The sequence below is a fragment of the Trichomycterus rosablanca genome, chromosome 11 (assembly GCF_030014385.1).
Source record: "Trichomycterus rosablanca isolate fTriRos1 chromosome 11, fTriRos1.hap1, whole genome shotgun sequence".
Lineage (NCBI taxonomy): Eukaryota > Metazoa > Chordata > Actinopteri > Siluriformes > Trichomycteridae > Trichomycterus > Trichomycterus rosablanca.
Window position 1 is genome coordinate 25,236,068 of NC_085998.1, and position 24,326 is coordinate 25,260,393.

General features: G+C 38.9%; 1 protein-coding gene across 1 annotated transcript in view; it reads left to right on the forward strand.

Annotated features, from left to right (window-relative positions):
• reln (reelin) overlaps positions 1 to 20,240 on the forward strand; it is a 360,462-nt gene extending 340,222 nt beyond the window's left edge. The window contains exons 58-63 of the mRNA XM_063004091.1: positions 9,364 to 9,437; positions 9,524 to 9,685; positions 9,775 to 9,932; positions 11,631 to 11,850; positions 15,360 to 15,557; positions 20,138 to 20,240. Of these exons, the coding sequence (XP_062860161.1) occupies positions 9,364 to 9,437; positions 9,524 to 9,685; positions 9,775 to 9,932; positions 11,631 to 11,850; positions 15,360 to 15,557; positions 20,138 to 20,240 (915 nt within the window). The remainder of the gene's footprint in view (positions 1 to 9,363; positions 9,438 to 9,523; positions 9,686 to 9,774; positions 9,933 to 11,630; positions 11,851 to 15,359; positions 15,558 to 20,137) is intronic.
• Positions 20,241 to 24,326: the final 4,086 nt, after the last annotated feature.

Sequence of the window (24,326 nt, forward strand, 5' to 3'; positions counted from 1 at the left end):
TTGTTCATCTTGTCCGCACATTGGCAGGAAATATACTATTTAGCGCTGGCCAGTGTGGATTTCGCCTTAGCTTAGTACGCAAACCCCCACGCTTACCACTTTTTTGTTCATGGTCTCGACGCCAGCACCACACTGTTATGGTCGGGACGAACAGCTCACACGGTGTTCAGCTCAGCTTCGGAGGTAGCTGGTTGAAGTCAAATGAATGGTCCAAAATAACGAATGAGCAGTATAAATTAACGTCCAGCAGCGTCTGTCATATGTGTAGTTCGCACATGTGTTTCAAGCAAAAATGCATTAAATTGCCAAGTAAATAAACACTAAATCACTAAAACTGGTGAGACGCTGAGCCTCGAAGATTGCTATATTAGTGTGAAATCACAACAACACAGTGCTAATATTTTCATTCATCAATATATTGATTTTCACCAGTATATTGATTTTTCCACCAGAGGCAAAAACAAACTGGACCATGTATACTCTAACATTAAAAGTGCTTACAAAGCCTCACTTTGCCCCTATGTGGGGCTATCAGACTCACTCACTCATCCTCACTCCTACATACAGACCTATTATAAACAGGGTCAGACCATCTATCCGATCAGGGTGGACATGACCCGAGAACGCTCTGACAGCTCCAAGACTGTTTTGAATACATTGATTGGAACATATTCCTGCAGCACTCTACTCACAATGGAAACACAGACATTAAAGAATACACATCTGCAGTACTACCATACATCAACTACTGCACGGACACCAATACTGTAACAAAATGCATCCAAGTTTTTCCCAGTCAGAAAGCCTGGATAAACAGCGAGGTCCAAAATCTGCTAAGAGCATGGGACGCAGCCTACAAATCAGGTAATGCTGCAGCATGCGGTACTGCTAGGACCAACCTGAAAAGGGGCATCAGGCAGGCGAAAGAGGCTCACAAGCAGAAAATTGAGGACCACCATCGACAGAGATGGCAAGGCATTAAGTCTTTCATCAACCACGACAGTAACAACAAGCAATTGGTCCAGACACACTGAAGATGCAGATTCTACAGCTCTTCACATCACCCTATCCCATCTTAAGCACCCTAACACGTACATCCGAATGCTGTTCATTGAATACAGTGCGGCATTCAATACAATAACCCCCAAAAACTGGTCTCCAAGCTTCAGAACCTGGGCCTCAGTCAACACCTCTGCACCTGGATCCTGGACTTTTTAACCAACTGCCCCTGTCGGTCAGACTAGGAACATACCACTCCTCCCCACTTATACTAAACACTGGTGCTCCTCAGGGCTGTGTACCTCTGTCCACTTCTGTACTCCCTCTTCACCTATAACTGTAGTCCTGTCCACAATACAAACACCATCATCAAGTATGCGGACATCAACTACAGTGATAGGGCTGATCACAGGCAATGACAAGTCTGACTATGTGGTGTTCAGACAACAGCCTAGTTCTCAACACCAGCAAAACCAAGGAGCTTATTACTGACTTCAGAAAAGGCGATGGTGCTCCACTCATCATTAATGGTGACAGTGTAAAAAGAGTACCCAGCTTCAAGTTCAGCATTGAAAGAATCCTTACCTACTGCATTTTAACATGGTATACCAGCTGCACCTCAGAAGAGAGACACATCCTGCAGCGGGTCATCGAGAGTGCCCAGAGAACCATTGGAACACAGCTGCCATCTCTTCAGGATAGCCCAGAGCCCAGTTAGCCCAGAGCTGTTGGGTTTGTTAACATTTGGAGGGGCAACAAAACCTTTTTAAACAGGTGCTGTGGTTAGCTATTGTTAAAATGAGTACCTTTGTTGCAACACAGAGGGCAGAGGAGAAGAACAATTCACCAAAACTTTATGGACACTTTAATATTTTACCTAACACCATTATTGCATCCTTCTCTGTACATATTAATAACAGTTGGTATATTATGCAAAGTATAGTATAATATATGTTTAATATCAATCACTATTGCACATTGTTTACTTTAACAGTATTTGGAGCTGCTACATGGTTGATGGCATTGCTACTGCCATTGCTATATTGCATTGCTACAATTGCACGTGACACCTTATATGGAAACTGGAAGGCTTTTACTACCGGGATTCTTTACTACTACCTCATATTTCTAATCTGCATACTCATACATATTTAATGCCTGTTCATATGTACAAATGAGACATTGAACCAGCATACTTTCTCCACTGGACTACTTGTATGTATCTATTCTATTCCTGGACTACTTTGTATATATCTATTCTATTGTCTGAATAGAGCACACTGAATTGCATTTTCCTAGTACAATGTCAATAAAGGTATTCGTATTCATAAGTCTTTAAGTCTCAATGACCAGTATTCTATTGGGTTTCCAGAGATATCTAACAAAAATAGAGAACACCTTTAAGAAACTTTAGGTATAAATACTAAAAGAACCTTAAATAAATGTATTTTGAACGTCAGCAATGTTGCTAAGTGTATTTAGGGGCTGTTCATGTAAATTTAGAAAATTATATATTAGATTAGTGCATCAAGCATGACGTCAAAGCTGTAGTCAGCGTGGTTTTCCTAAAGCCTGATTGCTCATTTGGTATTAAAAACACTTTACCTCACTAGCAAATTAGAGTGCTCTGTACTGTCTGAAATAAGTGTGTTTGTACAGGATTTTAGGCAGGAGATGCTGTCCACATACTGCTGCCATAGTTTATTGTATAGAGCATAGCATTTCCATTCCTCTGCCCTGGGTTCAAATCCGACTCAGGGCAATTTGCATTAACACTTAAAGTGACACAAGTACTTACTGACTAGTAATCACAGACCCAGCAGATATGGAAAGGGGCAAACAGGCGTTTGGATTATCAGGGCAATATAATTCGCAAACATGGTCAGATCCTGAAACAGGTCATAGATGGACTGGAAGTCATGAACTTGAACCTGGCCACCACCTTGTTTGGTACTGTCCCCACCCCATACACCAGCAGCCAACTTCATCCTACCCTTCCTACACTGCTCTAAACCCTATTTGCCAGCTCAAGACTTCTATAATGTGGCACTGGTTCAGTGCAGGTTTTGTTTGCTGCATTGATTACTGGCGTTTAAACTTCAGCCATCCAGCTTTCCCACTGAGCGAGTCTAGGAATCTCACATTATTGTCCTATTTTCAGGCTGGGCCCTTACATGTAGATAAAAACTTCTCTACTTCTGATGCAGGCTCCAATGTGCATTAAATCTCTTCCTGGGAACACCATCTTGGGGAAAGTTAGCCCTAGGTTTTATTCAGCCTTCCACCTTGCCTGCTGGGGTGGGCTTTTTTGTGAACGCCCCTGCATAGACTATTGAGGTCTGAACCGTACAATGATTACAGATCATTATCCCCTTCCTCTGACAAACACTGCCTTTGAGTCACTGCAGCAGGTGTCAGTATTTATGAAACTGGACCTGCACAGTGCCTATAACCTCATCAGGATTAGACAATGGGATGAACGAGAAACGACCTTTACCACCCCGTCTGGCCAAGGGATTACTTTGGCAAACCTCTGTCAAGCACTACAATAAGTAGCTACGTTCAAAAATACTATTTAAAACTTTACTGTTTTAAAAAGAAGCCTTATATTAGCCATGTTCAGAACTGGCATCAAGTTATCTAGGCTTGAATGCATCTGGGATAGACCAACACACATGGGAAATGTGTATTGTGGTTGGACAAATCAGTAATCCTGATTACAAAATTTTATTTGAAGAATTGGACGCCGTGTGCTCCGGACCAAAGACAAAAAGAAGAAGTCCAAAAGGTCTCCCATGATATGGGGTTGTGTCAGTGCTTCTGGCAAAGATAATTTACACATATATTGCTTTCAAAACATCTTTTCCAGGGATGTCCAGAACAATGAAATGTTGCATACATTACTCAGGTATGGCTGCAGAGTAAAAGGGTATGGAAATTGGCCTGGCCTGGCAGCAGTCCAGTGTTTGCAGGAATAATAGGACAAAAACACCTTTAAAGTGTTGTAAGAAGGAATGGCAACATTACAAAGTGGCCAATGCTTTAACATCCCAACTTATTTTGGAATGTGTTGCAGGCCTGAAATGCAGGAATGGAGGTATATTAACAAATAAAATTAAGTTGACCTGACAAAACATAATCTCTCCTGGGTGCATACTGTCTGCAGTGAAATAAAAGTCAAAGTAAATGAACAGTGCTACTTACAGAGCCATCGTGCCTACCTATTTTTAATAATAAGCATAAAAATCATGCTTTGATCATGCTTTGATTTCACTGCAAAAGCACATGGTAAATCACGGTACTGTGACCCGCACCCACAGGAAAGAAACACAAAATTATGACTGCTGCTTACCTTATCTTCTGTTTTATATTTGTGTTCTGTTATTTATTTATATCATTGTGTTGTTCTATTAGTGAATAATCCACTATTCTGTAAATGTGTATAAATAAGCATTTTGAATGTTGTGTCATCAGTGTGACAAAAAATGATCACTGATTAACACGATGTCTCACCGAAAGCTGAATTCTCAAGCTCAGATTGGGGATAGCCGCTTTGTGCACACTCACAACAAGATTAGGCACATATTGTTGCTTACGGCAATGGATAAGCAGTCACATGATACGCGGCAAAACCACCTTTTGCTGGCTATACGACTGAGTGGTAAGCTTGAAAACAATACACAGTATTGACAATGCATTCACATTCAGTTTTGTTTTTAGTATTCAGTTTTGTATTCAGTTTTGTATTGTGGTGATGGCAAGGATGAACCGGCCCTTTCTGCACTTTTAAACTGCTAAATTATAAACTTAACAAAAAAATGAATGTTGCATGCGAGCAACATTAACAGCAGATGCAGGTCCCAATCCCGCTGGCACTTTTAGGTGACCATGGCCAGCTGGGCAGTTAGCATGCCATTAAACCACTTGACCAGACTATCACTGTGTGGATGGAGAGGCGTGGTGCGTGTCTTCACCACGTTGAGACGCGCACACATCACCCTGAGCAACTGCAGCTCGACATTTCACCCTTGATTGCTGTACAACTCCTCCGGCAGTCCAAATCAACAAAAAACGTCTCGCAACAGACAGTTTAATCCAGAACAGCGTACACTTCCGGCTATTTGGTGAAATCATCCATAGCAACCAGGACGTACCAGTTTCCTCTCTTCATTTCCGGAAAGGGTCAGAGAAAGTCTACAGCCACAAGCTCCATCACGACTCTGGACTGAAGCGACTTGAGCGGCACATGGGACCGGTTACTGGGTCCTTCTGTGCCATACAGGTGTCGCAGCAATGCACGAATAGTTTAATATCCTAGCAACAACCCGTCATCTTGGCGACAAACAAAGAGGACGCAGTCTGGGACTTATGGCATCGGACACCGCAACAGTCGGAGAATCTGGAGTTTATTGGTACGTTTCCTGGATGTGTTTGCAGCGAGGAAGCGGATTGTATGAGAACTAAGTTAGTGCAACACGACATGGCCACGGCAGCGCCAATCTGTTTACGACCACACCGGTTGCCATTGGTGAAGCGCCAAATAGCGAGGGACAAGATCCGCAAAATGGCGGCGGCGGGAATCATCGGACCATCACGAGCACATCCAGGAGCACCTGTCCCACTTCACCTTCCAACGCCAGCCCGAGTTGCATTTCTGTTGTTTCGCTGGTCCAGTTGCAATAGCTTGCTAACAGCTGCAGCTGCGCTGTATAATGTTCCCAAGCTAATTTTCTATCGAAAAGTGCTAAACATAACGGCTGAGTTTCTGTGATTGTCAAGTCAAGTCAACTTTATTTATATAGCGCTTTTTACAATAGACATTGTCTCAAAGCAACTTTACAAAATCCAGGACCAACAGATACAAAAACCCCTGTTGAGCAAGCCGAGGGCGACTGTGGCAAGGAAAAACTCCCTGAAAATTACAGGAAGAAACCTTGAGAGGAAGCAGACTCAGCAGGGCCCATCCTTCTTGGGTGGCCTGGAGGATACTTTAAATAAATACACGATTTACACAAATCATACAAACACAGAATTAAATGATCTAAAAGTCATAACTGGTAATAAATAATAGAGTTGTTATCCGCTCTAGTCTTCAATAAAGTCTGTAGTGATTTCTTGTCGTTGCAATTACTCCAGACCAGTCACATCTGACAGGAGCAGCATCGTTGGTTGATTGGGTGCCTTGTTCTGCTGTCGCTTGCGTCATCGTTGAGTGAGCAGCGCCGCGGCCCGTCGTCTGAAATTGGGCGTCCTCCTCCACCATTGTTTGCGCTCTTATCTGCAATTGGGCATCTTTCACTGCACGTGCCCCTGTCTGTGATTGGGCGTCTTCCTACACTGCTGTACACACCCTTGTCTGTGACTGGGCGTCTTTTTTCGCCGTCTTCTCTTCTGCCGGTGGAATGCCCACCACCGGCTTCAAGGTAGCTTGCTTCAGCGGCCCCATGGCAGGGCACGCTGGCTCCATCGGGCAGAACCGGGCAGGCAGTGTGCACAGTACTTGGCCACTGTGGCATGCCAGCGGTCTGGACCTTCTTCTTCGGCTTCAATGGTGATCATTTAGAGACACGATAAGATAAAAGAAAGAAGGTGTGTTAATAAAACTTTTATTAAAGAGCCTCAACAAGCAATTCCAGGATTAGTAAATACAGAGTTGCTATTTAAAATGAAAACCCTATCTCTTTTTTTCACAGTTTATCAGCCACCGTGCCATATTTTTTTTACAATGTTATGTTCAGTTCAGCATTTTGTAAAACAGTAACAGTTTCTCTTTGCCATGTCTGTGCTTGGCTTCAGACTGCGTCATATAAACACTTCATCTCATTTGTGCTGCTTTGAAAAAGTCAGCAGCCAACTGGGTCAAAGTTTGAACCCAGATAAACTTTGAGCGCAATGGCAGGCGGTAAAAACCAACACGCCACATCTGTGCTGTGTGGTACTCAAGGAAGCGCAGCGACAAGGTAAGCAGCACTGTCTCACTCCATTAGAAAGAATGTCACAGCCAGCGGTTTTGCTATGAAGCCTTACAGCCAGTTTTAGATCTTCTGTCATTCTGCACAAAATGTAAGGAGCATGGGAAGCTTGTGGAACCATTTCACAAACTCCTGATTCAAGGCTTATGAGCTGATTGAAACGCGCCTGACTAACACATACAGTTCTGTGATTTGATTCAACATTATTATTTGTTTGAAGTAATCTAATTAGTGTTGTGTAAGTGAGTCAGGTGTGTTCTAAATAACTTTGATACTGACATAATGCTGTGTAAAGATGGAGGAGGAGTGTTTTTTTTTTTTTCATGTCGGACTAATTTGGAGACCTTTGGGTACCAGTATGAACTCTCTTTGCTCTAAATTCAATCATTTCAGATCAGAATTAGTAGCTAGAAGCTAAAAATTACATTTAGTGATAGTAAACAACTTGTTAAAGGAACAACTATGAAGAATTCTGTGTGTTCAGAGGCTAAAGTGGTATATCAGGCAAAAATGGGTGTGTATCAGTTTCCAAACAGTAACAGGAAAAGGGATTTAATATATTGTTAAACATGCACATTTTTTGGAACATGTTGTGGCCATCCAATTAAGAATGAGTATTTTATATGTACAAAGAAAACTATAAAATTGTTTATTTGAAGCATTATATATCTTGTATTTAATTTTTTTAAATTAAATACAGATCATAAATACAGGTCTGTTTTAAATTAAATTTTTATGTAGGCAAATGAGTCCTTCAGTGTCTTTGTTGTCTGTCTTGCTCTGATGCCACTTTATTGATATTTTGGCGATATGTTTCAGGTCATTATCATGTTGAAAGGTAAACTGTAGCCCTAGTCTGGAATTTTCTTTAGGGATGCTCCCGGAAATTCACATAAAAATTAGCATGACTGTGAGTGTGCAATAAGGCTCTGTGTGAGGCCCCACAACTGGCGGGTGAATAAAAAGTTGCCATCTGCTACTTGATACTACTATGGTGATTTAAAAGAAGGCAATAATTTGTAAATCTACTTTGATCTATATTTAAGCAAAACAGTTCAAATACAATAAATTTTATGTTTTAGTTCTTCACTTAAGATGAAGAACAGAAAAGAGGATTTGTCAGGCCAATTTACTCATTTTGCTCCTATATCTAGTTATGATGTCTGTGTGCCCATTGTAGGTGCTTTTGCCAAGAGTAACATAGATACCCTGACTGGCCTGCAACTACGCAGCCCCAAACACAAAAGGGTTTAACGTGATGAATTAACCTCATCACTAGTATTAAAATTATCTGCTATTTTAGCCAAAAGAGGTCTTCTGTTGGTCAGTTCCAGATGACATAGCCATGTGCTCTGGCATCAAATGCATCTTGGCTGCCCTACAGCCTTTCTGTAGTTTGTGAGTGAGTGAGTGTTACATGCTCGATTGTAACAAAATAGGCATACCCGTTCACATTTATAATGTGAAAAAGTAATGCAGTCACTACAGAATGATGTGATTTTTGATCCTTTAAACAACATGTGTTTTGTGGTCTGATGTGTAAACCTTTTGTTTGTTAAACCCTCTTTGTTTGCTTTTAATTTTTGTTTTACTGTCTGTGTATACATTTAATCCTTTGACATATTTTCATACACTCTGGTACTGCAAAAAAAATACAATATAGAATGTTTGCATTTACAAAAATATAGCTAATATTAAAGCTGCTACTTGTAAGATGTATTTTTATTTTAATGCAAGTTTATTTTTTATGGAACAGCTACAGCAGCCCAAGAAAATAAATATAAGCTTTAGCACAAAACAGCCCTACATCTTACATCTCTCTTCTAAAGCCAGAGCCAGAGAACTTCATTTTGCTCTTATAACTAGTGTCTAATTATAGTTACAGTACTATTTATTTACTACTACTAAATATAGTAATGAAACTATTTAGTACAGTAGTGTTTGCTTCCAATATGTTTATGCCCAAACTGATCTTGCCAGAGTTGATGCTCCACCTACCCATTTACTGCACTAGTGACTATTCCAAACTATTCTTGGAATAAGCTGACTATCCCAACAATGATTGTTTATGCAAAAATTCTAGCATGATCTAAAATAGATTATCACTGTTGTGCAAATCTTCTTAGCAGCTACAAGAAGATTATTGCTTCTAATAGTAGTTTCACCAGTTATAAAATATGAAGGTTCACATATACCATTTTGAAATGTAAATGGTTATTGCTGTGTTTAAAGTACATTTGTTTGTTATTAATGTTAGACAAGCTGTATTACTGTGATTTCAATAACGATTTTCTTTTATTAATTAATTTAGAAAAACAGGAAATGCAAGTTTTCCCAAAAAACTGTTTTTGCTTTGTGTACATTAATTTATCGAATCTATTCTGTATTACAGATTGTGGTTGGTTGTGTAGCCGAAAGCTGTGAAGATCATCATTCAGTGCTTTTACAGTATAGAAAGGATGCTGGGTAAGTGTGAGAAAGTAACAGAAATACTGATGAAAAATTATTATTTATGTTCTTATGTCTCATAGTTGCCTATGTCATTTTTACAGGTCAGACTCATGGCTGTTGGTACAGGCTGCATGCCTCCCTTCTACAGTGAACAATGTTGGATGTTCCCCCTTCCAGTTTCATGAATCCAGCATCTACAGCCCAGTTAACAGCTTGGTGTGGACCAGAGTTACCGTGCAGCTACCTGACCATGTCTCTTCTGGGTAAAGAATAATTGCACAATAGCTATTTTGAGAAACATTTATAATATTCATTTAGTTTCTTGGGTAAACATTCTCCTTCTGATCTGCAGTTCCACACAATTCCGTTGGATACAAAAAGATGGAGTTGATGAGAAACATGGCTGGGGAGTCGATCATGTATACATCGGTGAAGCATGTCCTGGTCTGTGTAGTGGACATGGGTATTGCACCAATGGAGCAGTCTGCATTTGTGATGAAGGACACACTGGTTGGCATCAGTAGCGTCATTTTAGTAGTAGCATTTTATAATTTTTATTTCTAAAACAGTGCATGCATTGTTATTATAGTTAAAGACTCAGATAGGAATTGTGGAGCTGGGCTAAAATAAGCGCTAAAAATAAACTATTGGAAAGTAGTCATACTGCCTTTAGAATTTATTGTTTAAAAGAAAGGCTTTTAAAAATAGTTTTAATTATTTGTGCTGGACATGCTTAACCCAAGTTTTATTTATTTACTTACCTATTTACTTATTTTTGCATTTACCCCTTTACTCACAATGTAGACATTTCTAATTTGCCACCGGCCAGTGGTGGATTCTTAAAGAGAATCCAGAGAACTTTTCTATTTATTATGTGTACCTTCTCTACTCACACTGGCACCTTGACCAGATAGGATAAATTGTTATTGCAGTACCAATGATTAAAAACCCTATAAGACCTTCCATCCCTCAAACATGGCTAACTGTGTTTGGTAAGAGCCCGGCCAGGCTGGTAGCACAACTGAGATGGAATGCACTATGCACAACATTACATCAAACACATCTTAGTGAGCATAAACGCTTCTATAACATTTTGACTATTAACCCCGCAACAGATTTTGATAACCAGTAAGGGGCAGGCTCAAATAATTATCATTTTAAACTTTGCATTTGCATTTTCTTCTAGTTTTTAAAAGAGCTATCCAGGATGATCCATTTTGTGCAGACAGATGAGTTTAAAAGCTGTAAAATTTGAAAACAGAAACATGTTTGGATGTTGATGTGTTTTATTATATATCTGTGTGAGTCATACAAAGTTGAATCAGTTCATCTGAACGCAAAGTTTGGTGTGAAGATCACTCATCCAAGTGACGTGCAGTCCATTTGCATAAAGACTTAAATCAATACCATTGCATAACAATGGAACAGGTGATCAGTTCCATATGCAAATCACAATGACCATTCATTACAATTGCCACGTGTGCTATGAACATAGGATTGGGGAATAGCTGCAATCATGGCATTGTAAGATGGTGAAAGATTTACTCTCAATTTATACACAAAATCCATGGTGTTCCGAATGTGATTTTCAGTGCTACCTACTCAAAGGCTGAGAATCAATGCCAGAAACTTGGAGATGTTATAGGTCACAGAGTTAATCATACTAACAATGCATTATAATGGTACATCCTGTTTATGTATCTTAGATAACCCATACAGGCTAGGTGTAGCCCCCCTGGATATAATTTATGGTACAAAGATCTGTCAATGGCATTGTCCTGTTCTAACAATTTCAGACTATCTATCACCTCTCTTTTGCAACCACTATGATATAACTCATAATAGTCTGTCTGGTTTAATAGAAAGGTAGTAGTATATCTACTTTTGTCAGCTGGAAGTATGATGATTGTCCTTGTGTTGTCCCACTTCTAGATCTGGGATATTGTTGTTGCGGATTTCTGAGTCTGTGGCTGTAACCAGTTCCACTAGTGGGACTTGCCTTGGTGTGACAGCAAAATTCAACCCCATTGCACAGTTTTAGTAAATAAAACATAATTCAAGTGTAATTGAAAGTTACCATTTAAAATCTAAACTATAATGACAGTTTTTACATCTTGTAACTAAAGCTAAAAAGATGTTTTCCAGATGATCACAAATAAAGAATTACTGCTTACTTTATTACTCATTCATATTTTTTTTCTTTCCTAGGTGATGATTGCTCCATGTGGAGCAGTGACCTTCCCAACTATATCAAGGACAACTTTGAGTCAGGTTTTGTATCAGAGGAAAACTGGAGTATAATTCAAGGTGGAGAAGTTGGAAGTGGCTGTGGCCAGCTTTCCCCACACGCCCATGGAGATTCCCTGTATTTTAATGGCTGCAAGATTAGGCAGGCTGTCACAAAACCTCTGGACCTAAATAGATCCAGGTATAGAAAAATATTCAGATTGAATACAATTGAGATTCATGTACTGATTTTCTGTACAACTATGCATGCCATGGTCAAGAATATATTAAACTGTGATGGCCAGACAACTTGGTTGAAGTATTTCCTAACCAGCAAGGGGTGCTCACAGGCAGTCATGGTAAGAGCCCAACTAACAGCGGTATAAAGAGGGAAAGACCACGGACCACTGTCAGGATATACTGTCATTATACACTGTTATTGTGTTCTCTGGGCCAGGGAGGTAAGGGACTGTTTACCAACATAAATAAAAAAGCAGCCAATGGCATGAGTAACTTTCACGTCTTTTAGGACATGATAAATGGTGAGGGGTACAGTATAAACACCTGCCTAATAGATCCTTCTGGGGCCACCAAAACAGCTTTGACCTATTAAGGAATGAACTCCAAAAGACAACTGAATATGTCTAGTGGTTTGTGCCACCAAGACGTTACCAGCAGATCTTTAGGACTTGGATGTTGTGAGAAAGTCTGCAGACCCAATGTCTCTCAACAGAACAGAAAATTGTCACACTGCCTTTATCAGTTTGATTTTGTTCCAAAGTCCATCCTGGTGCCATCTATTCCCTAGATAAGGGTCAGACACACACCATCCACATGATTTCCACAAGTGTTTTTACCTTTTTCTATTAGTGTATGGTCCCGTTCTCATGCTCACATACTCATGGTAGATGTAACAGAGTTGATCACACCTTCCCTGTATGTTCAAGAATTGCAAGGATGAACCCAGTATACAGGATGCTTAACCAAAGTAGATCAATACTGTGGCCAAAAAGCCACAAAAGCAACTAAAAATCGCAAAACAAAGGGTGGCTGAAATTAGAAATTACAACCCCAAATCAGAAAAAGTTGGGATAGTATGGAAAATGCAAATAATAAAACATTTCTTACATTTACTTTGACTTTTATTTGATGGCAGACAGGGTGAACCTGAGATATTTCATGTTTTGTCTGGTTAACTTCATTTAATTTATTAATAAACATCCATTCCTGCATTTCAGGCCTGCAACACATTCCAAAAAAAGTTGGGACAGTAAAGCACTCACCACTTTGTAATGTTGCTTTTCTTTTCACCACACTTAAAAGACGTTTTGCACTACGAGATTACTATTATGAACCGGCGGCACACGAGACTGGCGGAGGACGCGCCAGTCATCTGCGATCGAGCCGTGGCTCACTAAGGGGAGGGTGGGCGTGGCGGAAGCAGCGCTTAGCATACGCGTTCGCGCCATGCTTCACCAAGGAGAGGGGGGCGCAAGTCGCGCTTGGCACACGAAGGGGGGCGTATGCCTAAAAAGGTTGAAAACCCCTGCTCTATTGGGGACAGGTCAGGACTGCAGGCAGGCCAGTCCAGTACCCGTACCCTCTTCTTCCGCAGCCATGCCTTTGTAATGTGTGCAGCATGTGGTTTTGCATTGTTTTGTTGAAAAATGCATAGATGTCCCTGAATTAGATGATGTCTTGAAGGCAGCATATGTTGCTCTAAGATCTCAATGTACTTTTCTGCATTAATGCTGCCATCACAGAAGTGTAAATTACTGACACAGCCCCATACCATGACAGAGCCTGGCTTTTGAACTTGTTGCTGATAACAGTCTGGATGGTCCTTTTCGTCTTTGGTCCGGAGCACACGGCGTCCATTTTTTCCAAAAAAGAATTGGAGTGCTGATTCATCTGACCACAATACACGTTTCCACTGTGTGGTGGTCTATTCTAGATGCCTCTGAGCCCAGAGAAGTCGACGCCGCTTCTGGACATGGTTAACATAAGGCTTCTTTTTTGCACAGTAAAGTTTTAAGTGGCATTTGTGCATGTAACTCCGTATTGTAGTGCTTGACAAAGGTTTGCCAAAGTAATCCCTTGCCCATGTGGTTATATCAGCTGTTGTTGAGTGGCGGTTCTTGATGCAGTGCCATCTGAGGGATAGAAGATCATGGGCGTTCAGCTTAAGTTTGCACCTTTGGTCTTTACGCACTGAAATTCCTCCCGATTCCTGGATGTTGCTGTTGTACCAAACCATGATTACAATCACATGTTGCAGGCCTGAAATGCAGGACTGAAGGTATATTAACAAATGAAATAAAGTTGAGCAGACAAAACATTAAATATCTTTGGTTCAAACTGTCTGCAATCAAATAAAAATCAAAATAAATGTAAGGAACATTGTATGCATTATATTTTGTTTGCATTTTCCATACTGTCCCAACTTTTTCTGATTTGGGGTTGTAATAAAAGAAACAATAGGATCAAACAAAATCTGCAGCCTAAAAAGGAAATGCAATAGATAGACAAGCACATTTAGTGGATTAGGGGATATCACACTCCACACACTGTTCACCCAGTGAACAGGGGTGAAAACTGAGTTATCACAACACTAGCTACTCGGCCCACCTAAGTTTTTGGAAAAGTGAAAAACTTCATGCTAGGCTAAAGCATTCTCCAAACAGGCCAGCTTTACCCAGCCTGTTCGTAGCGAACACCCATTCCTTAGTCAACAACATCAGTGTGCTTAGATTAAGGATTTTTTTTGCACAGGATAAACAGCGGTGTACCACAGGGCAAGCCTGCTGAGCCCACTCCTATACTTCCTCTTCACATATAATAGCAAACACACATGACTCCAACATTGTTATCAAGTTTGCAGACAACACAACAGTGAAAGGTTTGATTTCTAACAATAACAAGTGAGCCTACAGAGAAGAGATCAAGAACTTTGAATGCTGGTGTCGGGACAAGAACATTGCCCTCAATTCAACAAAAACAAAAGAACTGATCTTGGACTTCAAAAGACTGGAACAAGCCAGACATTACCCCATCAGCATCAACGGCAAGAGGGTGGAAGCAGTTCAGAGCTTCAGATTCCTGGGAGTCAATATCAGCCAAGACCTCTCATGGTCCATAAACACAACAGCGATGGCCAAGAAGGCCTATCAGAGGCTTCATTTTCTCAGGAGCTTGAAGAAAGCCCAGCTTCAACAATAGCTGCTGGTCTACAGGTGTGCCATAGAATCCATTATCGGATATTGCATTACAGCATGGTACCCAGGCTGCATCTCAGAACAAAAGAAGTCCCTGCAATGCATCATCAGAACAGCACAGGGGATTACCGGCTCACAGCTTTTAACACTGGTAGACATTTATAGACCCCTCTGTAGCCACATAGCTGCAACCATCGACAAAGATCCCTCCCACCCCGGCCACAACATCTTTTAACTCCTCCCGTTCGGCAAGAGCTACAAAGCTCTATACACTTGGACAACCAGACTAAAAAACAGCTTTTACCCCAATGCCAGGAGGCAATTAAAAGACTTTATTACAACTGTCAGGCAGTTGTATTTATAATCAGTTTTGGTTGTTTTTAAATTTGCTGGTTAGCATATTTAATATTCTTGAACGAAACTGCCACTTTTAAGACAGACCTGTTTTTTTTCTCTTTATCATTTCATATGTCTGTCTCTTTTTTCTATCTTACAGCAAGATCATGTTTGTATTGCAAATTGGAAGTATTTCTCAGACAGACAGCTGTAACTCTGCTCTGGACCAGGCTGACACCGTGGACCATGCAGTGTTGCTCCAGTATAGTGTAAATAATGGAGTCAGTTGGCATGTCATTGCCCAGCACCAGCCCAAAGACTTTATCAAGGCCCAGAGAGTATCGTATAACATTCCACTGTAAGTATTATTATGGAATTACAAAGGTTATACAAAAAGTATTTATTGAACTGTGTATTTGACTAATTACCAATAATGATTAAATGAAAAGAAATATCTTATTCACAGAAGTACAAATCAGAAAATTTGGGACAGTAAGGAAAATGTAAAAAAAAAAAGAAAAAAAAAGAATCCTAGATATTTCATGTTTTGTCTAGTCAACTTCTTTTGGCAATATACATCCATGCCTGCTTTTCAGGTCTGTAACACATTTCATAAATTGGTGGAATGGGGGCAATTAGGAGCTAGTAATGAGGTAAAAAAAATTTAATGTGATTTCAAACAGGTGATGTCAACAGTTGATTGTAATCATAATTTGGTACAAAAGCAGTATCCACGAAAGGCTGAGTCTTTGATGAGCAGAGATGGGCAGAATATCTCCAGTTTGTTAACAAATGTGTGAGAAAATTATTGAAATGGAAAGGAAGTTTGGAAAAGACTTGCATGTTACTCCCTCTACGGCGGCATCCCCAGGTGGGGCAGTCCGGGTCATGTTCTCCCCGTGTCTGCGGGAGCTCCAGTTTCCTCCCACAGTCCAAAAACCTGCAAGTGAGGTTAATTGGAGATACTAAATTGTCCATGACTGTTTTTGACATTAAAACTTGTGAACTGATTAATCTTGTGTAATGAGTAACTATCGTTTCTGTCATTAATGTAACCAAACTGTCAAACATGACGTTAGAATCTTAATTAGCAAACAAACTCCCTCTACAGTGCATGATATTAAACGATTCAAAGAATCTGGAGGAATGGCAGTGTGCAAGGAGCAAGGGCGCAAGCCTAAGCTAAACGGTTGTCTCAGTCTGAGTTTGCCAGCACTCTGGATGAGGTTTCTGTATTTCCTGTAGTTCCTGTATTTGGCTGCATTTAATACTCCCTCAATTCTTACTAGTCCCCTGTGTCTGCTGCTAAGAAGCACACCTACAGCATGATGCTGCCACCAGTGTTTTCCTGTAGGTATTAGCAACAGGAAATTATTAGCAATATAGGCATAGTGATTGCTGTTCATCAAAGATAGAGTCCTTAAAACAATCGTTATATGACATTTAGCAAACTCCAAGCAGCCTATAATAAATATTACTCAAAAGTAAATTCTGTCTTAACACTCAACAATAAAGGCCTGATTTATTGAGTGCTGCAGAGAGAGTTGTTAGTCCAACAGGTTCTCCCATCTCTGCACAGGACTTTTGGAGCTCCTTTAAAGTGAACATTTGGTTCTTTCTTACCTCTTGCCTGGATGCTCAATTTGGCCAGGTGGCCAACTATAGGATGGTTCAAGGTTAAGCCAAGTTGTTTTCTTTTAAAATGATTTAGGCCACTGTGCTCATGGGAACACTAAAACCCTTGAATATTGTTTTGTATTCTTGCCCTGATCTATGCCTTGCCACAGTTTTATTGCAGAGATCCACAGGCAAAGACTGTTAAATCAATGATCAAACTTTAGTGCAACTACAGAAGTGTTATGCCTTTTTTCTCCGATTCCAATCCTCTTTTTTTTGTAAGGGCAAATCCTAAAGCCACTTGATGGCACAAGAGTATAGAAGTGCAACCATCTTTATATAGGCTATATGTTAAAATAGTATATTCATCTCTGTACATTTTCATATATTTGGACATCATCGTTTGCACATAATATAAGGGTATTATATTTAATCTCTTAGAATAGTATATTGTTTTTATATATTCAAGAATCTCAAGTGCAAGTAAGGTAGATGGCTTATTTCATCCATAAGCCAGCATTCATGTAGATGCTGTGTTGGCATTCATATTGTTCTGTGTATAATTTATGTAATGTGTATAAGCATGTTAGAATGTTTAAGAACTGTTATCAGCTATCAGAGATTGCAGTTTCACAATATTGAAGGGCAGTTGTAGCCTAGCGGTTAGGGTACTGGACTAGTAATCAAAAGGTCGCTGGTTCAAACCCCATTACTGCAGGTTGTCACTGTTGGGCCCTTAAGCCCATCTCAATTGCTTAGACAAAATACTGTCACTGTACTGTAAGTGGCTTTGGATAAAAGCGTCTGCTAAATGCTGAAAATGTAAATGTAAGATTGAAATTTTGGATAAACACTGAAGATTTAAGAACATCTTTAGTACAGCCTTTATTCATCTAAACTATTTAGCTATCTGTCCGGTTGTGTTGTTGTGCACATTTGGCTGTCTGAGCACTGAAGCAGTGGTGAAGCCTTCAAATACTTTAGCTCATTCTACCCTAAATCCACTTTATGTTCTGGTAGAAAGCAAATACTGCAGTTATTGATGGAGCAGACAACAAAGACATAAACCATACATATGAGACAAGATCAGTCACCTCTTTTTTATCTTCTGCATCAAAGAGATCTTCAAGCTTCATCAGTAAAGAAACCTCTGTCAGGTTAGAAGAGGGAGAGGATGATTGGATGATCTGTCAATGTATACTGAACTCTTTGCTTCTTTACACACCACAGTTGTGGTTATTTTATGGGATGTTGTCCATGTATTTACCTGTATGGAGGGTACCCTAATAGAGTTGGAACAATAAAAAGAGGCTTATGCCGAAACAAAAGTAGGCTGCAGAGTGCAACTCTTTACAAGAACACTTTAATCCATATTTATCCCTTCCTTATGAAACTCCCAGCAATGCCATGAAAAGTGGTGATTGTTAATCACAATCAGGCTTGCAACTGTGCATGCCAGATCTCTCCTTCAATGGTGAAATGTCAGATTGCGACTCTACCCTGTGGTCTAAGTCTGTGGAAAAAGAGGAATGTCAGCAACCATCACTACATAATCAGACTAATTACAGAGCACCTGCATAACACAATTCAATACCTCAAATTTTCTTTTTTTCTGTGATAATACATGAATGAGTGACAGTCATATTCACTGTTTCTCATGAGCTGATAAATTCTGGACTCATTAGAACTGCAACAAGCACATTGTCAAAAAGCTGAATGATGTTGACAAACTATGCCCAATACATAAAAAGGCACATGCTTTGAGACAATATCATTAGTTCAGAGCAAAAACATTTGAGGAGAAAAAGAGCTATCTCAAGAAACAATGGGTCTGCTACAAGTGATGTTCCTCCACCATTTACACTGCAAAAGGTAGTAAGGCTTCCATTGAGCGCAGTGAATGTGATAAGCAAATTTCAGCCTTTCATCCAGGACCAGTTCCATGAATCAAAAAAGCTATGTCAAAGCCTGCCATGGACAGTGAAGGAATTAGTCTGTGGTACTAGTCCCAGCCTGATATAATGCTCTAACATTTGCCTAGTCAACATCTACTAACAGAAGCGCCCACATTTCACAAAAATGTATACAGTCCTAAATTAATAAAGTAACAGATCCCAGGTAACGTCTATGTTTTTGATCTGTTTCACACTGATGATGCAGATCCTCCTTGCACTTTCTGTACCTGTGCTGGTATTAATGAAACAAGTGGAAGAGAGGGTAGTTGGATTCTCTATTGTCTCTACTGAGTCTCCAGAAGTAAGTGTGACTCAGTGAATGTAATTACATGCCTGGGTCATGCTGACGTAGCACCAGCTCTTAAGGTTGGAGATAAAGCCTGGTATTTACCTATATTTTAAGTTTATCATCCTTGCATCATACCAAGATTTTTCCATACCTTGGGGTTTGACAACTGTGAATACCATATTTAATCCTGTAGGCTTTGTAGCTCCAGTTACAATCCAGGGCTGTTGCTGGGTTTTTAACCCTCCCCACGCATCTGTCAATATATTACGCACCACAGTTGTGGTTAATTTATGGGGTGTTGTCCACGTTTATGACATAATTTTCTGCAGTCATCTATCTATCTATCTATCTATCTATCTACCTGTGCCTGGCATATTCTACACCAAGGAACTTTTTTGACAAAAATAGAGACAGGTGCAACAACTTGCCGACACCTTTTTGAAACATTGGAGGTGTGAGTATATAGGAACTCTTCAGAGTCAGAAGAACTGGATGATTAAACGTCCAAATGTCATCTATGTTGATTTAGTTCCTTTTAAGGACAGTCAGTTTAAAAGAAATTATTGGCTAATGGCCAAAGTTCATTCTTACTGAACTTTGACCAAGTTTGCCACTGACCTTTTCAAAGGGCCTCCAATGAGATACACTGTTTCATATGACATGATAAAAGCAACTCAGAGAGTACAATCATAGAGAAGAAGCTGATTCCTACCATTTCTCAGTACCCGAACTGTATAACACATCTTTAAAAGTGTATCATGAAACAGTGGAAAAAATACAGATAAACCTGTATGTATGTGGATGGTTTCAAAGTGGTTGGTGGTTTTTAAATTTGACCCAGTGTTTCCCGGTGAAAGCTTTTTTTTGTCTTATTGCCTGTGTCGGTATTTAAAGTAGCAATGTGTGTGCATAGCCTCTGATAATTTGTATTCCTGGTTAATATGTATGTTCTGTGTAATAACAAGGATCTATGATAAAAAAAAGATCAGTGAGAGAGTACTGGTTTAACATGAGTAAACAATTGTCTAGTTATAACTTCTACAGTAAATTATTTGTTTGCAATTCTGTCTCCAATAGTGAAGCCCGCGTAAAAGGAGTGCAGTTGCGATGGTGGCAGCCTCGTCATGGTGGTGCAGGACGTGACCAGTGGGCCCTCGACCATGTAGAAATTGTTCTGTAAGATATTTTGTCAATACATTTTTAACCTTAATACATTTTGCAAAAGTATTATGACTTCAAAAGTGGTAATAAATAATAATTTTTTATTATAGAATAATAATTATATAATAATAATAATGATTAAAATAATGAATAAATGAAAAAATAATGAATAAATGAAAAGACAACCCAAATGTGAGAAAAAAGGGAAGAATTTAGGGAACTTTACTGTCTTAAAAAACAGACCAATTACTGCAGTACTACTGACATACTGTACATAAGAAAGTCCATAATGTTGAAGTGTTTATGCCACGGCCACTGGAAATCCTGTTTACTGAAAGCCAGGCACTTGTTTACAAAATCCTTACAACACGACATCTCTATAAACAGTGATTAAAATCAAAAAATCATGGTGCCATATCAAACATAAATTAAAAAAAAATAGCATTTTTATTACAGTTTATAGTACTTTTGTATTCAGAGTTTGTTATGGCACTGTTAAAGGAAAATAAATAGCAACTTTTAATAGCTACATGTAATTTAATAAATGAACATAATGTAATCATAATGTAAACACAAATAAAATAAAAGCTCATTATATAATAAATTGCTGATAATGTAATAAAATCTTCCAATTATGTAATAAGATTTTTGCACATAATGTAGTATTACATTTTGTGCTGCTTATTACATTATAAATTGAGTTACAATAAAATTAAAAATAATGTAATAACTTCAACATATAATGTAATAAATAGGGCTGTCGAAGTTAACGCGATAATAACGCATTAACGCGACCTCAATTTAACGCGATTAAAAAAAATAGTGCCGTTAACGCAGATTCTAGTTCATGTTGACACTTGACTGGTAGAACAAACATTTTAATGTCGGACTTGCCACCGTTTTTCATTTGCGGTTTGTTAACATAATGTAACCGATCGTCGTAGTGATGTACTTGCTTAATAAAGAAATAAATACACGCTATATTCACAAGTTGTCGGGAGCAGAACACTTTATTACACTTAATTAACTTCTTCTTCTGTACCGAATACCGGAAAGCTGAGTCAAGCACGTTAGTTCATGAACTATGGAAGCCCCAAAGGGTCAAAACACACTCACTTCGTGTAGAAACGGCCATCAAACCATTGTCACGATACAACCACAGAAAAGTCTGTTACAATAACTACGCCTTATCCCATCTAAAGCACCGCTGATCTACAGTGTTTGCTGATGGAGAAATTCTAACCTACAATCTGACATTTACTGCCTAATATGTGAGTGAATAAATCTCCCTTACAGTTTTCTCTTGTACCAGCAGTTTTTAACATCAGTACATTTAGCACAAAATGTGTTCACCATTTTAATTGTAACATTTCACTTAAAAATCCTTGTTTTCTATAACATTTACACAGATTTTTTTTAATGCGATTAATCGCGATTAACTATATGAAATTCTGAGATTAATCGCGATTAAAAATTTTAATCGTTTGACAGCCCTAGTAATAAAACACTAAACTGACAATTTAAAGTCAATATAAATGAGAAGTATATTAAGTGGTGGATTGTTTAAGCTTTTTGTAAACTAATGGCAGTAGGCTTAGATGAATTCTTTCAATAACATGATTGTTATAAATTTGTGTAGATAAACATTTCTCTTTCAGAACACTCAAGACATTTCACCATATTTCTCTGTAAAATAGTATGTTAGCCACATTTTTTTCTCAGTTTTATTTTTTAGCTTTTTCACACAATACAAAAAGACTGATTCAGTTTACGTATTTCAGTCATATAAAATGTGTTGTACAATAAGACGGAAACAAGTAAGGATAAATATAAGTATGCAATGTCACTGCATTTTCCTGAGAATTAAACAATTAAACGTAACATAACTAGATACACACAGAACAACAATTTTAAAAAATCATGGCCAGTTTTATATTAGTGCCACACCTGTATATTATATCAATAATGACACTAATAATTAAAAAAGGATAAAGAGCAAATTACTACATTTATAACCTAATAATCTAATACGGGTAGAGGCTAGCCAAAAACAGAGGGAGTCACTCTGGATAATTAACAAACTGCAGGTGCTTCACATATCTAAGAAAGGGCTTCCAAGTGTTCCTAAAAAGGGAACAAAATGAAAAATCTCTTGAATCTGCAAGGATGAGAGCAGATGGTTACAAATAATTACAATGGTCCCAGAGAATGTGTTAATAATTTCATTGAAAATTTAAAAATGAAAAGGAGAGACATGTCAAAAATGTGTACATATAAAGCTGGCGCCTGTCACAAATAGACGAATTTGGATAGTCTAACCTTAGTTATGTGAGCTTGATGAAGAATTTTACATCGAATCAGCAGTTTTGTACAAATAGACAAAGAGTGAACTCGATTTAAGATATCTTGCCACATGCCACATGAGATCTTCCTCTCACAGTGTTTTATTTTTTAATAATGGAGTTATGAATGAATTATTGGAGGTGTGATGAATAAATAAGATTATAAATGATGGGTATTGCGCGCTTCAAGGTTGGAAATGGTTTTAGGAAAGAATCATTAGGGTTTGCTGCTGTGAGATTCGGAAACACTATGAACATAATTTTGAATCTGAAGATACCTAAAGAAATGCTGTAACAATTGCTGAAAGTATGCAAAAATATCCTCAACCAATAGGTATTTTAACATGTTAATACCCAGGGCAGACCATACTTACAATGCTTCATTCATCAAAGAAGGAAAAAATTATGGGTTGGCAGCTATAGGGGATAAAAAAGAAGAGATCTGCAAACCAAAATACAGTTTAAATTGTTTTCAACTCTTGAGATTAAACTCATATTTTTACTGAAAGGTGAAGAGGAAAAATTAATAGGTGCATGAGTGAGTGACATCAGGGAAGCAGGTCTACAAGAAGTTGCTTTCGAAGTTATCCAAGTGGGATGGTATTGTGATTTCTTCGACTGTACTGTACCAGTACTGTATTATTCTAATATTGGCAGTCCAATAATAAACCATGGTAAACTGTTTTGAATATACACTGATCAGCCATAACTTTAAAACCACCTCCTTGTTTCTACACTCACTGTCCATTTTATCAGCTCCACTTACCATATAGAAGCACTCTGTAGTTCTACAATTACTGACTGTAGTCCATCTGTTTCTCTACATATCTTTTTAACCTGTTTTCTCCACAGGACCACCACAGAGCAAGTATTATTTAGGTGGTGGATGATTCTCAGCACTGCAGTGACAATGACATGGTGGTGGTGTGTTAGTGTGTGTTGTGCTGGTATGAGTGGATGAGACACAGCAGCACTGTTTTTAAATACCGTGTCCACTCACTGTCCACTCTTTTAGACACTCCTATCTAGTTGGTCCACCTTGTAGATGTAAAATCAGAGACGATTGTTCATCTATTGCTGCTGTTTGAGTTGGTCATCTTGTAGACCTTCATCAGTGGTCACAGGACGCTGCCCACGGGGCGCCGTTGGCTGGATATTTTTGGTTGGTGGACTATTCTCAGTCCAGCAGTGACAATGAGGTGTTTAAAAACTCCATCAGCGCTGCTGTGTCTTATCCATTCATACCAGCACAACACACACTAACACACCACCACCATGTCAGAGTCACTGCAGTGCTGAGAATGACTCACCACCCAAATAATACCTACTCTGTGGTGGTCCTGTGGGGATCCTGACCATTAAAGAACAGCATGAAAGGGGGCTAACAAAGCATGCCGAGAAACAGATGGACTACAGTCAGTAATTGTAGAACTACAAAGTGCTTCTATAACATTGTAACTTGGGTTTATAACTTACTACAAGTTAAATTATTTTAAAAGTAAAACTATTTACAGTAACTTCCATTATTACTAATAAAAGTAATAACATATATAATCATCTTTAACAGCAACACTGGATAAACTAAACCAATATATTTTTGTCAATATATTTTGGTTCTTACTCACACCAAGGCATAGATATGAGTTCAGCATATACATTTACTGCACCTGAGCCATCTAGTTGGCTAACTTGTCCTCCACTATGTTACGCTAGTTCTTTTTAAGTTGGTATTGACAAAGGCCATAACAGCATTCGGGTCATCA